This window comes from Erpetoichthys calabaricus, chromosome 13 (genome assembly GCF_900747795.2).
Source record: "Erpetoichthys calabaricus chromosome 13, fErpCal1.3, whole genome shotgun sequence".
In the NCBI taxonomy this organism is placed as follows: Eukaryota; Metazoa; Chordata; class Cladistia; order Polypteriformes; family Polypteridae; genus Erpetoichthys; species Erpetoichthys calabaricus.
The window spans coordinates 133,347,941-133,366,120 of record NC_041406.2 but is presented as its reverse complement, the minus strand read 5'-3'; the positions used below and the strand labels follow the sequence as shown (position 1 = coordinate 133,366,120).

At 38.2% G+C, this 18,180-nt stretch overlaps 2 protein-coding genes across 3 annotated transcripts in view; one reads left to right on the top strand and one right to left on the bottom strand.

The window, feature by feature from the left end:
* The window catches only part of LOC127529990 (uncharacterized), a 798,609-nt gene that overhangs the window by 422,974 nt on the left and 357,455 nt on the right, over nt 1–18,180 (bottom strand). The gene's annotated exons all lie outside the window — the stretch shown is intronic.
* The window catches only part of taf2 (TAF2 RNA polymerase II, TATA box binding protein (TBP)-associated factor), a 384,123-nt gene that overhangs the window by 261,822 nt on the left and 104,121 nt on the right, over nt 1–18,180 (top strand). Inside the window, exon 20 of the mRNA XM_051935579.1 lies at nt 5,516–5,709. Coding sequence (XP_051791539.1) covers nt 5,516–5,709 — 194 coding nt within the window. The remainder of the gene's footprint in view (nt 1–5,515; nt 5,710–18,180) is intronic.

Genomic DNA, 18,180 nt, shown 5'->3' with positions numbered 1-18,180 from the left:
CCAAATTATTATGGCAGCACCACAACATCCACCTTTTGTCTGTATATGGACTCATCATTGTTTGAAATGAGGCCTATTAGTGTGATGGCGTCTGCATCTGGTATGATTGTATTGAAAGCAGAGATAAAGTCCATAAACAAGATCCTCACAGATGCCCCTATTTTGTCAAAGTGTTGGTAAATTAAGCTAAAGTGTAAATTCACTGCATCATCCACAGACCAGTTGACTCTGTATGCAAACTGAAATGGGTCCAGGAAGTCTTTTTGTAGCATTCTGGAGGTAATTCAGATTAAGGCATTCAAAGGTCTTCATTTCCACAGAAGTTAAAGCTACTGGACTGTAGTCATTTAGCCATGTGATCTTTGATTTTTTTTGCTACTGTAATGATGGTGGAGGTCTTGAAGCCAGAAGGAAAGATGCACAGATCCAGAAATTAGTTGAAAATATCTGGAAATATGTAGACAATTTATTTGGACAGTGTCCAAGTTTGGAGGGGGAAATAAGGTCCAGGCCTGCAGCTTTTTAAATTTTGTGCTTTTTTAAATAAGCTGCAGGAGTCTTTAACATTGATGACAGTAGGGGGAAGCTGAGAAGAACAGCAGTGTACAGTAGTAACAGTGAGATATCAGGTAGATTTATCTCCCATTGTCTTTCAAAGCTACCACAAAACTGATTTAACTGATTAACCAGACTGGGATCATCATAACTTTTTGATGTTTGTTTCTTGTAGTTAGTAATTTGTTTAAGGTCTCTCCAGACTGATGCACTGTCATTTGCAGACAATTGTTCCTGCAGCTTATCTGAGTACATTCTTTTTGCACCTTCGATCCCTTTCTCCAAGATATATTTGGTGTTCCTGTATTCCTCATGATTGCCAGACCTGAAAGCACCCTCTTTTTCCTGGCTCAGTTGTTTGAGCTCTGGGGTGAACCAAGGCTCGTAATTGCTAAACTTCACAGTTCTTTTTGTTGGAATGCAAAAGTCTTCACAAAACCTAATATAGCTAATTAGAGCATAATTGTATTTGTGCATGTTGGAGGTGGCAATTTTGAAGGCAGTCCAGTCTGTGCAGGCAAAGCAGTCCCGCAGCTCCTCTATTGCCATGCTCCTCTACATTCTAACTGTTCTTTTTAACTGACTTTACAGTTTTCAGCTTTTGTTTGTAAGCAAGAATAAAGTGAATCATAGAAAGGTCAGAATTACCAAGGGGGCACAGGAGAAGGCATGATAAGTGTTCTTAATAGCTGCATAGCAGTGATCTTGAATATTTCTATCTCTGGTAAGGCATTTTATTTGCTGTTGATATTTAGGAAGGACCCGATTAAAACTGACATGGTTAAAATCACCGATTTGCAAGTTCAGGTTGTGTTTTTCAATCTCAGTGATTAAATAACCAAGTCACTACTGTACTTAGTGAACATTAGTGCGAGGGCAAATGTAAACACCGGCTAGAATTACTGAGGAACACTTGTGTGGTAAATAAAACAGCTTACAGTTTATAATTAGCAATGCTAGGTCAGATGAGCATGATGTAAAAAGAACTGTCACATTGTTACATCAGCCTTGATTAATGTAGAAACATACTCCTCCGCTCTTTGTTTTGTTGCACAGTTCAGTAACGTGGTGATCTCGGTACAGTGTGAAATTGGTTAAGTCCAAAGCAGAGTCAGGAATAGAATCATTTATCAATGTTTCAGTAAAGCAGAGAGCAGGTAAAAATGAAAAGTCCATTGTAGTACATATTAACAGCTGCAGTTCGTCGACTTTGTTTGCCAGATAGATATACAGTATTTCAGGCAGTGGTTGCCATAGTCCTCACTTCCTGAATCAAACCAGGACACCCCTCTTCTATCTCTGGTCTTTTGCTATTAGCTATCTGTTTAGCTTCATGAGCACCTATGATCAACAACGTTGTAAGATCCACAGATGCAGTTATAATATCTGGAGTCACATCAGGTAAAATTAATGCAGTAAACAATTAAAATTCTATCATTATCACCACCGGATTAAACTATTTCAATTTGCTTAGTAGCAATTTAAATGCACAAAACATTAATAAACACTGTGTGACATTTTTCTTCACTTCACAGGCCCATTCAATAAAATATAGAAAATTGTTTAATGGTAGAGTTCTGCATTTTTCTAATATGAGAAGAAGTAAGTGAGGTGGATCAGAATTTCTGATTGGCACTACTATGTTTGCACATTACATATAGTATTTGTATAAATAGTAATTGTTTTAGTACAGAATCATTGCAAGTCTCTGACAATACAAAAATTATCCAAAGAATTTTGCACTTTGAAACAATTAATTGATACACGGATCTAATACTTTGTTGAAAATGAAAATATACATGCATATATCCTTTTAAAACTGGTTTTAGTTTGCGAAGGGATTTAAGGTGGGACAGATTTACGAGTTTTTTCGTAGGCTTTGGTAATTCTAGTGTTAAACTGAAAAAAGTCAGCTGTTTTTATCTTTTCATTATAACTCATTCCTTCCATTCACAATCTACAGTCTGCACGACAGAAAGTCCATTATGCAGGATACATTAGGCTCTTCACCCTGCATACCTCTGAGCTTACCCCTTAACAGGGATGGCAGGATGGTTTTGACGGGACTGGAGAAACTTTACAACATTGGTGGGCAGTTGAATATCTTTGAATGTGTAAAGTGTCATACCTTGAACTGGATGGGCTAAAGCTGCAGAAAGTGTTAGGTTCCACTCCTTTATAGGCTAAGATTGGAACAGTAAGGCTACTGTGAGAATATCAGCACCAAACTGGACATTTGAAGAAAAGCTAAAAAGTTACTTAGTCTGACAAATCTCCATTTCTCATGTTTAATGCAGATGCTAGGGTCAGAACTGTTTAAAACAGCATGAATCCATCCCACGTTATGTCACTGGTGTAAGTTATTGATTGCAGTTTAATAAGAAAGTGTTTGTTTTCTTTACACGTTAGGTCTTTTATTTCCAATTGAGATCTGTTGAATGAACCATGATTTGCCAAGGCATTTTGTTAACCATATGCAACATTTTATGGTAACAGGCTTTTTAAATTGGATTCTAACAGCAGGGTAATGTGCAACGTCAGAAAGTATACATCATCTCAAGTCTCTTGATTATCTTCATGAAGAGGTTCATTATATGATTATGTGTGTGAATTATGTGGATGAACTGCATAATGGAATCAAATGGTGCCAAATCTATAATTAATTCTTCCAATAACTTGCTGAATCCATGCCTTGAAAAACTCAGGTTCCTTGGAGGCAAAAGTAATAATAATAATAATAATAATAAATTTTATTTATATAGCGCCTTTCCCATTCTCAAGGCACTTACAGAATATAATAAAGAACGGCAGCATATATAGTATATAGCATTGTACAAACCAGATAAATAAATAAAGAAGATTAAGACAGTGAATTCTGAAAAAAAAACAAAAAACAAAAACAGACAACATAATTGATGGTCTAGCACTCACACACAGGTTACATTAGCATCTTGACAGAGAAGTAAACTGAGAGAAGGGTAATAAAGTCAAGTAGAGCTAAAAGCCTTCCTGAACAGATGAGTTTTGAGTTGTTTTTAAAACAATTCAAGGAGTCAGCTGACCTGATTAATTTCGGTAGGTCATTCCAGAGACTGGGCGCTATACAGCTGAAGGCCCTGTCACCCATGGAGTGTAGATTAGTGTGGGGTACAACAAGATTGCCAGAATCAGAGGACCTTAGTGGGCGGGCAGGCACATAGTGATGGAGAAGGTCACTGATGTAGTTTGGCGTGAGGTTATTTAAGGCTTTGTAGGTTATTAGTAGGATTTTATATTCGATTCAGTAAGACACTGGGAGCCAGTGGAGACGGAGCAGGATGGGTGTGCTCGCTGCTGCTGGTTCGAGTAAGGACTCTTGCAGCTGAGTTTTGAATAAGCTGGAGCTGTGATATAAGATTAGAAGGGGCACCTGCCAGTAGGGAATTACAATAATCGATGCGGGATGTGATAAAAGCATGGACAAGTTTCTCAGCATTAGAGAAGGAGAGGAAGGAGCGAACACGGGATATGTTACGGAGGTGAAAGTAAGAAAGTTTCTTAATGTGATTTATGTGGGTGGAATAAGAGAGGGAGCAATCAAAAATGACACCAAGATTTTTTACAGTAGAGGCAGGTCTGATGAGATCACCGCCAAGATAGACTGGGAAGGAGCTCATTTTATTAAGTTGCATTTTAATCCCAATTTGCAGGAGTTCAGTTTTATTGCAATTTAATTTTAAAGAGTTCTGCTCCATCCAGGTTTTAATTTCAGTAAGGCAGGTTGTGAGCTGAGAAAGCTCTGATGAAGTTCCACTTTTAACATTGAAGTAGAGTTGAGTATCATCTGCATAAAAATGATAACCCAGTCCATAGCTACGGATAATATGGCCAAGGGGAAGCATGTAAATACAGAAAAGCAGAGGACCAAGGACAGAGCCTTGAGGGACTCCTTGTGTGACTGGCGCTGAGCTGGATCTGCTCTTGCCAAAACTAACAAACTCTTGCCTATCAGTCAGATAGGACTTGAACCACTGGAGGGCAGTGCCAGAGATACCCAGCATGTTCTCCATTCTGGACAGTAGGATGTCATGTCTGACAGTGTCAAATGCTGCACTGAGGTCTAACAGAATTAATATGCTGGTTTGTCCAGAGTCTGCTGCCATAAGCAAATCATTGGTTACCCGTAGCAGAGCAGTTTCACAGCTGTGTCATGCTCTGAAACCAGACTGAAAGGGTTCCATCAAATTATTAGAGGTTAAGTAATTGGTGAGTTGGGAAGCTACAACATGCTGAAGAACTTTTGACAGGAAAGGTAAGTGGGAAATAGGCCAGAAATTGTTAAGATTGTCGGCATCAAGACCAGACTTTTTTAACATTGGGGTTACAGAAGCGATTTTAAAAGTGAGCGGCACAGAGCCAGTGTCAAGGGATGAGTTTATTATTGTTGTAAGAGTCGGGATTATGGCATGAAGGCAGGATTTAAGTAGTGTGGTGGGGATGGGGTCCAGTACACAAGTAGTCGGCCTCATCTTACAAAGCAGGTTATTAACAGACGCAGATGTGACTGGTGAGAACTTAGAGAAGGAGCTGGATGGAGTGGGAAAACAGGGAGAGATATAAACAGATGATGTATTTATGTTAGTTGAATTATTTAGATCGTTAATTTTGTTACGGAAAAAGTGGAGGAATTCCTCATAGACTTCAGTCTTACCTGATGCTAAATAGGTATATGTAATAATGTGGCAAGTGAGTGCTTATTTAAAGCAAAAAGCTAACCATGAGAATTTAATAAAACAAAGGTATACTGAAGTTAAACTTGCAAAGACAGTTTTTTAGGTTCTGGGCTTGTCAGTGACGTCAATCTGTCTACTCCTTCTGACACCTAAGAGGCATATTCTTATTATAAAGTATTGAATGGAACTAATTAGATATCATTACTAATTCTTTTCCTGTTTACTTTCTTTTTATTTATTTTTTTCAGTTTTCTGATAATTATTATCGTGCCGAACTGATTGATGCCCTTTCCAACTCGGTGACACCTGCTGTCAGTATAAACAATCAAGTTCGCACTTTGGACAGTTTAAATGCTGATGTCAGGCTCATTCTGGAGGAGATTACCAGATTCCTGAACATGGAGAAGCTACTTCCAAGCTACAGACACACCATCACTGTTAGGTAATGTTTTTGTTCTACATTATACCTATTTATGTCAAAACTAATGAACAAATTTAAATGAGTTGCTAACAATTTTTTCTTTGATTTATGTCACATTGGCAAAATTACATGGACTGTATTTATGGGAAAGTAAACTGAATAAGGCTGTTACATTCACGACAGGGTGTTCGCAAGAGCACAAAGATGCTATAGGAAGGAGTTCCTTTGCAGATTCCCTAATATATAAAACATTGCTTAGATTCCATACTAATATTCTGATAACTCTCAAAAGTCAAACACTGGGTACACACAAAAAAATTCTTATGTATAAAACCATCCACACATTACATGCCACTCCAAGTTTCTTAATCAATCTCAAATCATCTTTAGACTTTGTGCATGTTCACAAGCTTTTAGTGACTGCCTAGCAACTACCACATGTAACAATGTATGGCTTAAAAATGCCTTTTTGAATATTCATAATCTAATGTAGGACAAAGCTGTAATTGACAATTTTGCTAGGCCTTTAAAGGCACACTAGGCCTGTTAAGATAGGAGATTTAACAGGGATGCAGAAATCCAACTGCTCCCCTTACATCCCTGTACTTTATTTGATAGCAATGGTGTAAATTACAGTTGAGATGACACCTCTACAGAGTCTTTTTCAGGTGAATATGCACTCAGGAGCGTATTCATTTTAGGGTTGTCTCTGCATGTTGAACTCTGGCTGGATATCATGGACAAAATACAGTAATGCACCAATAAACAGGCACTGGATGTGAACTTGGAAGGGACCTTGATCCAATCACCAGAGTGTACATCTTCCTTCAAAAATAGGGTTATTCATCTCATCTGCTGTCTTTTCGAGGGTGTGAAAGATGATGAGCTGCTTTCTTTGGGGTGAGATGCCACCCACGCTTTGCAGAGCAAAAAACTCAAACTGTATTTGTACTGAAAGTTACTCTCCATAGAGCCTAGGATATGGGCACAATGAACTAGCTCTAAGACCCACTCAGCCAAACCACTCTCTGTCCCAATGACTGAGCCCTGAGAAGCAACATTACTTTGAGAAGGGAACTTAAGCAGGTACACTCTAGTGCAAAAAAGATTAATATTTTTCCCTATAAAGGTCCAGAGAACACAGTAAAGAACCTAATCCCACAAAGAACCATGTAGCAACAACCCAGAGTGCACTCCAACACAAGGTGAGTTATCCACTCAGACCTGGAGTACAACACACAGTTCCACATAACATCGGACATCATCCTTAACATTTGGTTTCATAAATCTGTTAATCTGATAAATTAGAACTCTAAATAGGCAATAAACAGCCAGCCTCTTCTGTATCATGTATTTGTCTGTCTCATGTGTCTTGCTTACTGTCTTTTGTATTGATATATATGCAGTTATCATACTTGTATAATTATCAAGTTTATCAATAAATTTCATCTTTCTGTTTCTTAAAACGAGTGTGTCTAATGGTCGGGATACCATGCAACAGAGAAAGGTAAGGAAATAAACTGGAAGCATTACCAAATTATTTAATTAGTTACTGGCATTGCTAAAGGCAAATTTGGTAATTACCTGATTGATTAACATCACTTCTTTTTCTCACTTCAATGCACATTGACCAAAATAATCACCATATAAATCTGGCCATAGTCCTGAGAGATACATTTACTATAGACCATGGGACAACAGAGAAAATAAGGCAGAGTATGATGCTTCACTGAGAGTGAACTTTGAGATATTACTGACTAAAATAGAGGACCATTTTGGAGTCTATATGTATATATTGCAAAATTGATTCAGTCATCAACAAAAACACTATTTTCTTTGGCATTTGGCAGAGTGGTACCATCTAGGGCAGTAGGTATCCACTTAAAAAGGATATTTCAGTATATCAGTATTTAAGGAGAAGAAAAACTAAATCCCCCAAAGTCTTAAAAATGCCTGGATGGATTTCATTGAAATTTGGAGATGTTGTAGAAAACATTAAATTAGCCATTAAGATGTTTTTTTTTGTTCACTGATATTTAATAATATTTAGTAATGCTCTAGTGCAGGGGTGGCGAACTCCAGGCCTCGAGTGCCGCAGTGGCTGCAGGTTTTCATTCGTACCATCTTCTTAATTTGTGACCACTTTTTGCTGCTGATTACTTCTTTTAATTAACTTGATTCAGGCCCCATAGTTTTCTTTTTCTTTAATTAGCAGCCAAACAATAGTGAAACACAAAACAAGCCACCACATGATCAGCTCCCCTGTGCCCATTACACAAAACCTGAAATTAAAGAGAGGTGATGGTCTTGGTAAGGTTAATCTCTCAGATCACCAAAACATTTTTACGGTGCTCTTAGAAAGAACAGAAAAACAACAGTTTTCGAAATTTGTGCTGTGGCAGAATGAGAGCAGCAACAAGCCATGGAATTAAATAACGGGTTTAATTAACAGCAAGAATTGACTTCTCATTAAGAAAGTGATTGGAGTGAAATCGGTTAGAGTTTGAAGCCCCAGTTTAGCTGGTCATATATTAGCTTGTTTCACATCTCATTTCTGCTTGGCTGTCATTTAATGAAGAAAGGAATCAATTCAGAGGGCTGAACTCTTCTAACAGGGCTGTTAAAGTGATGGGGAAAAAGTTACTTAGCAGTGAAAACTGATCACTGATTAGGAAAAGATTTAGAATGAAAACCTGTAGTCACTGCAGCACTCCAGGCCTGGAGTTTGCCACCCTGCTCTAGTGAGTGGGACATTCTAATGCACCATGTCACACTTTTTGCCTCAGCTATTACAGTCAGAACTGGGGATAGCCAGTTTATGCAAATGAAGGCCACCTGCACAAGTAAAGTGAATTTAGCAAACTGGCAAAGCTCATAGAAGATGTGTTTAGAAAGGCGTTGTGGCTATGAATGTACTCAGTTTTGTGCTTTTGCCAAAGTGGGGACTACAATTTCCATCAGCCAGAGCACTGCCAATTTCATCAGGGCTCTAATTATGACAAGAATTACAAGAATGACATTCACACCATGTATATTTTTATTCTATAGTAGTAAGAATAAGAATAGCTCACTACTCAAAGCAGAGGCTCCTGCGATGAAACCGGGGACGTCTTGATTACGAGTCAGCAGTTCTAACCGCTGCAATTATATTCTTGAATAAAAGCGCACTTGTTTTGTTATACTTGTACTTTTTGTGAAAGTGTTTATTTGATATCTGGACTTCAGTCTTCACACATTATACACTTCATGTCTGTGTGAAACGTTTCTTTTTTAGTTACGTGTTTAATATTTCTTGCATTTCCTGTCATCCTAAATTTACATAGATCATTGTAGACACGGAACACACATGAAATGTTTGTGTTCCAAATAACGATACAGAAATCCCTTGCTACTTCGCGGTTCACTTTTCGCGGATTCACGACTTTGCGGGTTTTTAAATACAAGTGATTGCCCGCCTATCGCGGAAGTTATGTTCCAGACCCATCAGCAACAGGAGAAAATCCGCGATATAGAAAGACCATATAAATAAACATTTTTATAGTTCAAGCCTTAAAATACCCATCCCACATGCTTTAAACACATGTAAATTTATAAAACACACTTTGTTAACACATAGGATATGTGGATGTCGGGCTAAGGATATGAGTAACATCTCACTATTATAAAACATTTTAACTTCACGCAAGACAAGACAGTGAGACAGGAAAATTGGTGATGTACAGGCTTTTAAATTGTTGACACGCAGAGCGACAAGCAGCACAAATCCAGCACAAAGTCCACTTCTCCTTAGCGTTCATTCAGCTCCCCACCCCCTTGACTATGCGAAGTGGCAGGAGCGTACTGCGCCTCAGGGGAGGGGGGTTTGAGCGAACGTGCGTTCAGCCCTCACACACCCCCACTCGTCCTCCTCCTTCCGAACGCGCAGAGCGACAAGCAGGCATTTTGGCAGAAGCAGCACAAAGTCCATTTCTGCTCAGCGTGAGTTCAGCTGCCCCCCCTTCACAAAGCGAGTGCAGACACATCGACATCTGATCGCTGCGTGCAGTGTTGGTCTGCGGTGTTTAAGAATGTAGAAAGTGTTTAAGAGCATAGGAAGTGTTTATAAGAGTGTGGGAAAGGTTAACAAGAGAGTGAGAAAGGTTTATAAGAGTGTGGGAAGGGTTTATAAAGCCTTAAAATATGTATAAAGAATAAAATAAATATAGGTCACTACTTCGCGGATTTTCACCTATCGCGGGGGGGCTCTGGAACGTAACCCCCGCGATTGGTGAGGGATGACTGTATATTATTTACCCTACACAGCTCCAGGTACCTCACAAACAGATAAACAAGACTTGAGCTGGGAGAACTTTTTATCCTTCCTGTGGTGGTGGGAGGGATGGGATAGCAGGCTGCTTGTGCTGATCGACACATTTACAAAACAAAACACACTGATAGAGAGGTGCAAAGGAATTTAAGGTGGACCGGGATTATGAGTTTTTTTTGTAGGCTTCAGGGATTCTAGTATTAAAAGATAGAAGCTCTGGAAATTTTCATTGAGAGACAAAAATAATAGTGCCAAGACAAGTTCGCAGTGGTGAGAGGAGAGAGGAAGCTTTGCAAGTTTCAACAGAAACAGAGTTTAAGGAATAGGAATTACGTTTACAGACAGAAACAAAGAGAGGACCAAGCTTATCTGTTAGCAGAAAGAGAGAAGGGAAATACTAGAACATTTGGAGACAAGTGCCAGGTAACTAATGGAAAAAATTTAATACTTGAGTAATAAAACACTTTAACTCTTTGAGCATGTTTTGAAAGAAAAAAAAAACTGCTTAGTCCAAGGATTTACATTATTAAGCAGATTTTGACACTAGAAGTATCATAGATCAAAAGTTTCAGAACTTGAACAGACCTTGAGAGGAACACTGAAAGACCACTTTTAGTTTAAATGTTCAGATCTTTAAAAAAATGTTGAAATTTTCCAAGCTAGCAGGCACATTTTTACTAGCCAATCTCAATATTTTTGTACCTGAAACTCTCTAGTCCATTATTGGTCTGACTCATTTTTTAGACCAAGCTATCGCTAATTGCAAGTGTGGACTATTTTCTTGACAGTGTGCTTTGTACTTTGAAGCAGTGAAACCCTAAATAACGTCAATTTGTTTGAAACTTGCCTTGATTTTGACTTGCTTCAATTGGTGTTAGCACTGCCAGTCCTCCCACATCCCTACATTCTTAATTGTGGATCTGCATAACCCAAACCAATGAAACAACAGACCCTGAACTGTATGTGCCAATTATAAAGAGGATGGATGCTTGGGTAGACAAGCATCTGAAAAGTGATTATTACAATCAGATAATGAAGCATCTGTTCCTTTATCTGGACTGAGTAGGACAATTTTAACACTAGAATTACCAAAGCTTACGAAAAAACTCGTAAATCTGGCCAACCTTAAATCCGCTCGCACCTCTCCGTCAGCATCTTTTGTATTGTAAATGTGTCGATAATCCCAAGCAGCAAGCAGCCTACTATCCCATCCTCCCACCACCGCACAAAGTACAAAAACCTCTCCCAGCTCAAGTCTGGTTTATCAGGGAGTGAAGTAGTACCTAGAGCTGTATAGGCTAAAAAATATATATCGTTATTTGAAACACGTGCGTTCCATGTCTACAAAGATCTATGTAAGTGTAGGATGACAGGAAATGCAAGAAATGTTGAACACATACCTAAAAGACAAACTTTTTCCGTGTTTTAGTACTAATGACAAAATGTAGACATGAAGTGTATAATGTGTGAAGACTGAAGCCCAAATATCAAATAAACACTTTCACAAAAGGTATAAATATTACAGATCAAGTGTGCTTTTATTCAAGACTATAACCGAAGAAAAAGAAATCGGGTTAGTGTGGTTCGTTGTAGCGACTTCTTTGGTAGTACAGCGGGAAGAATTGCTGACTCCTATTCAAAGGGTCGCTGGTTCAAGCCTCCTCACATCTCAAATTGAATGTTTTGAGTAGTGAGCTGCTCTTATTGTTACTATTATACAATAAAAACATACATATGATTTGAGTCTGTAACAGCCGGTGTAAATGTATGTTTTTTTTTTTTTAATTCACTTTTATTCTCTCAGTCGCGTTCACGCTCGCCTCGATCTGACACTGTTAGTTTTCAAATAAAGACGTGGTATAACAGAGGTGAACTCGGATGAGGACAAGGGTTCTACATCGGAGAAAGATAACGTCCACTCACATATAATAACAACGCAGCTGCACCAGGCGTAAAGGTGAAAGATGGCACCGTTTTGATGCAGGACGAAGTCTGGCGTCTTCCTGCCAGTCAGTCTGCCCCACACCTGTCCTTCAAAGAAACAGCACGGTTTACAGAGCTTGCCAATGTATTGTGCAAACTCCTGTTTGTGATTATGTTTTGTGACGGTCTTTACATAAGAAACAGTTATATGTTACTTATATAAAAGCCAGATGGAATGTTATTTACCTTGATTTATTTACTTATCTTCATACAGCGTAAAATCACAAGTAGACTGCAGAGCTTCCTCTGTTTGATTGACAAGGGTATTCTCACAAATTACACGTGTAATGCCATGTGAGGAGCTTCTGTTCTCTTTCTCCGATGTAGAACCCTCGTCCTCATCTGAGTTCACCTGTTATACCATGTCTTTATTTGAAAACTAACAGTGTCAGATCGGGGCGAGCGTGATTGTGACTGAGAGAATAAAAGTGAATTTAAAAAAAAAAAAAACGCTAACCTTTACAAGTACCATACATTTACACTGGCTGTTACAGACTCAAATCAAATGTAAGTTTGTATTGTATAATAGTAACAATAAGAGCAGCTCACTACTCAAAACGTTTAATTTGAGACGCATGGGGGCTCGAACCGGCAACCCTTTGAATGGGAGGCAGCACTTTTTACCTCTGTATAACCAAAGAAGTCGCTACAACGAACCACACTAACTCGATTTCTTTTTCTTTGTTTATAGTCTTGAATAAAAGTGCACTTGTTTTGTTATACCTTTTGTGAAAGTGCTTATTTGATATTTGGACTTCAGTCTTCACACATTATACACTTAATGTCTATATTTTGTCGATAGTACTAAAACTGTGAAATGTGAATTTCCCCTTGGGAATTAATAAAGTGTCCGTCTGTCTGTCTGTCTAAAACATGGAAAAGTTTGTCTTTTAGGTATGTGTAAACATTTCTTGCATTAGGCTGCTTGCTGCTTAGGATTATTGACACATTTATAAGACAGAAGACGCTGACGCAAAGGTGCTAATGGATTTAAGGTGGGCCGGATTTACGAGTTTTTCCGTAAACTTTGGTAATTCTAGTGTTTAATCGCATTACGGAATAAGATTAATCGCTATTTAAGTGGCAATAATGAGAGCCTACATGCTTGTGTGTGTGTGTGGGATGTTGTGTTGGCTTTTCTAGCAGTTTTAGCTACCCAGTTTCCTTTTTTTTTTTTGTTGTTAGCTTGTTCCATTTCGACAGACATCAATATTTTGTTATGGGGCACTAATGAGGTACGTTAGTTTTTATTCTATAAATTGACTATATTTGATCTATATGTTCTCTTAGCAACCATTTATCTTTTTTATTGATTCGGTAGTATGTTTCTGATGTGCACTTGGTCTTCTAGCACTATGGGGTTGGGAATCACCAGTCCAGACTCTGGTTCTCAATTTTTTTTCTATAAATAGATACAGTAGCTTTACTATAATGGATGGTGTCATTAGAACTGAATAGTGTCACCAGACCATGGCTGTAGTGGTATTAGCGGAAGAGAAATGCATGTTTCAAAAAGTTAATAAATTCAGAGCAAACATAACAGCATGAAGCATTCGGCTTATAGGCCCACACATGAGGGGAGACATAGAATGTGTTAATGTCTTATATTGTGCTCATGTTAGTGTTCTTCAGGAGTCTATTTCTATACTATTTATGGGTGAGTAAGTTTCTCCTTCCAGTATATTACCTAATAGTATTATTGAGATTGTTAAATTCTTTTGATTAATAATATTGCACTCATGTTACAGTAGACCTCAGGGCATGCTTTGTCCTTCTGTTTACGCCTCAGGACACACACTTGGGACTTTCTTTCAAGGCTTACTTGATCCGTAGATAGTGTGACTTCTCTCTCGGCCTTGGTCATTTCAGGAAGATCTGTCTTCTTTCTTTCTACTCTTCCTGGGAGGCAGCTACAACTCAAAACTGGAGCTCAAAGCCATTGCAATAAATGGAGGTTTAGCTGTCAGTTAAGGGCTTGATTTTTCTTCTCCAGAGTCCGAACATTTTCTCAGCAGTAGGATGTGTGGACTCATTCAGGTCAATTAGCTCTCTCTGTTGGTGCTGAAGGTAAGGCATCTGCTGTTAAAAGATTTAAGATTTTTCCTCATTACTAAACAATTTAGCTGTATTGTCTACTATATCAAAGTGCTTGAACGTATCCAATAGAAGAAGACCGAGCGCATAATAATTGATGAAGTATCAGGCCTCAATTTTTGTTTTGTTGGGGGTACCCCTAAATGACATTAGAACTAATGGCACCTAAAAGTGTTTCAGCAACTTTTTCTAAATTATGCCATTGGTGAGTTCTGCTAGACCTGCACTCTTGTAATTAGAAGGCACAGTGAAGCTTAATTTGTAATCCTTTAGAAAGGCACAGTAAACGTTCATTAGTAAAATGAGCACCTCTGTCTGAAGAAATTTGAATCGGAATCCCAAAGCAGGGAATGATTTTATTTAGTAGTGTCTTTGCTACTGATTGCATACGTTTCTCTTAATGGACACTGCTGTTACCTGTCCAGAAAACATGTCCACTATTACCAATGCATAAGAGAAACCCATACTAAGTGGCATTTGTGTAAAATCCATTTGCAGCTGCTGAAAAGGGCCTGTAGATGGTGAAAAACACATTAGTTCCCATACTGACAGTTCAGTTGATACAGTTAAATCCCATAAATCTTTCAAATATGAAATGAAGAGCTCTAGTTAAAAGGCTTGATGTATATAAGTTTGTTCACCAAGGGAGGAAGGAACAGGAAGCAAAACAGCATGGGTTTGGGAAATTTATTTTAACTAACCCAACTGATGACACAAAAAGATCCAGTTTAAAAAGTCAAATCAAAAGAAAAGAAAGCGAAATAGAATGAAGGTTGTTAGTCAGAGAGCCATATTCTGTGGAGGTCTTTGTAGACGGTACAAGTAGATTTTAATCTATTAATCCAAACTATAAACTTAATGTATGTGTTCCCTCAATATTTACTTTTTGAAGATGAGGAGCAGTCAGAGCACACAGGCAATCTGGCAGCATGGAATCTGAGAAATAATGAAAGGTATAGTGGCACCATTGTCCTTCAGAGAGCAGCACTCATTTAGCAAACAGGAGTGAGAGAATAATCACTGTTAATTTCTTTAGTTGTTTGGAAAAATTCAAATTAGTAAAACATTTAGGTACCACATTCCCATGTTTACTCTCAGCGTTAAACCATTTTCAGAAATAACAAGTATATCTGAAGCTGACATACAACTTATACAAACAAAAATTTTTCTACACTGTAAAGTCCCTTAAATTATTTAAGTAATACATACTTTCCCAGGTTTCACATTAAAAATTTTCATAGTTTGTAAAGTGTTAGTAAGTAAAAATTAAACTTTCTACTATTCATATACTTTTTGCAAAATTAGCATCCTATTTTGAGTCATCTAACCTGAAACCATTTGTGATTTTCTATAGTAACATATGAGGAAGTATATATATATATATATATAATATATATTTCACTACCTGGATGGGGTTCCAGTTCAGCACTGGATAAACATACATCCACACGCTAGAATCAATTCACCAAACCTGCAAATTCCTGGGCTGTGGCAGGGAACATACGCAGACATGAGGAGAACATTTCCAGGTATGAACCTTGGTCACTTAGTCTTGAGGCAGCAATGCTAGCCACTGCGCCATCCCTATTTGCCATGTATTCCCTAATTAATACACAGAAAATATTTAAAGGATAAATGTAAGTAAATGATCTGTCCCCTCTGCTCCTTTATTAAAAAATGTCTAAGATCATTCTTCTTTCCTGTCATATATTTTTTATATTATTACTTGGCAATGCTAATGTCTTGTTCCCAAATATTTTACCCAAATAAGCCAACCAATGAATCTATCTATAGGAAGAAGCCAGAAATTCATAAATACTAATTTTTAACACAAATGTGGAGACTATTTCATTTTATCAAAAGTATACAGTTTCATAAATAATTACAACATTTCTCCTAAATTATTTCAGAGCTCTGTTCCTTTGTCTTGAGATATTTTTCACTTTGTGCACACAATGTGCTTATTAGTTTTCAGTAATTGCTTATTCAAGATGTATTATTTAATGGTACCAACAACAATTTTAATAGTAAGGGAGCTAAAGAATTAATTTTCAGACCAGAGCATTTCCATTGTTCAAGCATGGTCATCTTCCTTGTAAAATGCACTTAGTCATGGCATTTCATTTTCATCATTTCACTTTACAAAACAACCAAATAATGTAATTAGCATTTTCAACCACAGTGTATTATGGGGAGATATTTTCTACAAAAGGAAATGAAAATTAAAATCCTAAAATGAAAACACAATCTCTGTTTTGCAAATTCGTTTTTCAAAGTTTATGCACAAGAATGCTGCAAAAATGTAAAATAAAATGATATAGCTTCATTTGCAATTTAATTTTCAAAGTCTATGCTGCAAAAATAAAACAAAATATGGTGCCAGTGCTTATTTGCATTTTACTTTTCATTTTTGCAGCTTAATTGTTGTTCAGGATGAAAATGAAATTGCAAATGCTGTTATTTCATTTTATAATAACAGAGATTGCATTTAATTATATCAGGCAGATTCAAAAAACGTACTCATTTTATTTTACTTAATTTAATTGTATCCTTTCATGTGTGCGTGTGTGTGCGTGTGTGTGTGTGCGTGTGTGTGCGTGTGTGTGTGTGTGCGCGCATAAATATATTTTGACAGACAGCCAGGGCCCTTTCCTGGGGTTATGGATGACATCATAAAGGAAGGACTGGAGGTGCAGATGTGCATAGATGGCAGTCCCTCTGGGTTGCAGCAACCCCCAGATTCCCACAAGGCTCCATGGGAGTTGGAGTTTGGCACAACTGTTGGGTTCCGTAGGGTGCTACTGTACTCTACATTGTTGGTCTTTCACCACACCTGAAAGTGTTTCCAGATCTTGTTAATGAGCCACTAAGAGTACTCTCAGGGGTAGCATAAAAGGAGCCACCTGCCTTCATTCAGGGAGCCAGAGTTGAGAGGATGAAGGATGAAGCTTGCCAGAAGAAGAGTACTGGAGGTGAAAGACAGAGAGAGAGAGTGAAGGAAGGAAGAAATGAAAGTGCTGTACTTTGTTGCACCAGGTGGAAAACTTGGGAAGTGTCTCCCACATCAGAATAAAAAAATGTGTGTGTTGCAGAGACTTGTGCCTGGGGTATGTCTCTGTCAGGTTTGGGCAGCTGGATCACCCCCTGGTGGCCACTAATTTAAATTTTTTATATGTATGTTTATGTACTGTATATATGTGTGTATGTATATATGTATGTACAGTACTGTGCAAAAGTTTTAGGCAGGTGTGAAAAAAATGCTGTAAACAAAGAATGCTTTCAAAAATGGAAGTGTTAATCATTTATTTTCATCAATCAACAAAATAAAGTGAATGAACAAAAGAGAAATCTAAATCAAATCAATATTTGGTGTGACCACCCTTTGCCTTCAAAACAGCATCAATTCTTCTAGGTACACTTGCATACAGTTTTTGAAGGAACTCGGCTGGTAGGTTGTTCCAAACATCTTGGAGAACTAACCACAGATCTTCTTTGGATGTAGGCTTCCCCACATCCTTCTGTCTCTTCATGTAATCCCAGACACACTCGATGATGTTGAGATCAGGGCTCTGTGGGGACCATACCATCACTTCCAGGACTTCTTGTTCTTCTTTATGCTGAAGATAGTTCTTAATGACTTTAGCTGTATGTTTGGGGTCGTTGTCCTGCTGCAGAATAAATTTGGGGCCAATCATACGCCTCCCTGATGGTATTGCATGATGGATAAGTATCTGCCTGTATTGCTCAGCATTGAGAACACCATTAATCCTGACCAAATCTCCAACTCCATTTGCAGAAATGCAGCCCCAAACGTTCAAGGAAACTCCACCATGCTTCACTGTTGCCTGCAGACACTCATTATTGTACCGCTCTCCAGCCCTTCGACGAACAAACTGCCTTCTGCTACAGCCATATATTTCAAATTTTGACTCATCAGTCCAGAGCACCTTCTGCCATTTTTCTGCACCCCAGTTCCTATGTTTTCGTGCATACTTGAGTCGCTTGGCCTTGTTTCCACGTCGGAGGTATGGCTGCAACTCTTCCATGAAGGCCACTTCTGGCTAGACTTCTCCGGACAGTAGATGGGTGTACCTGGGTCCCCACTGGTT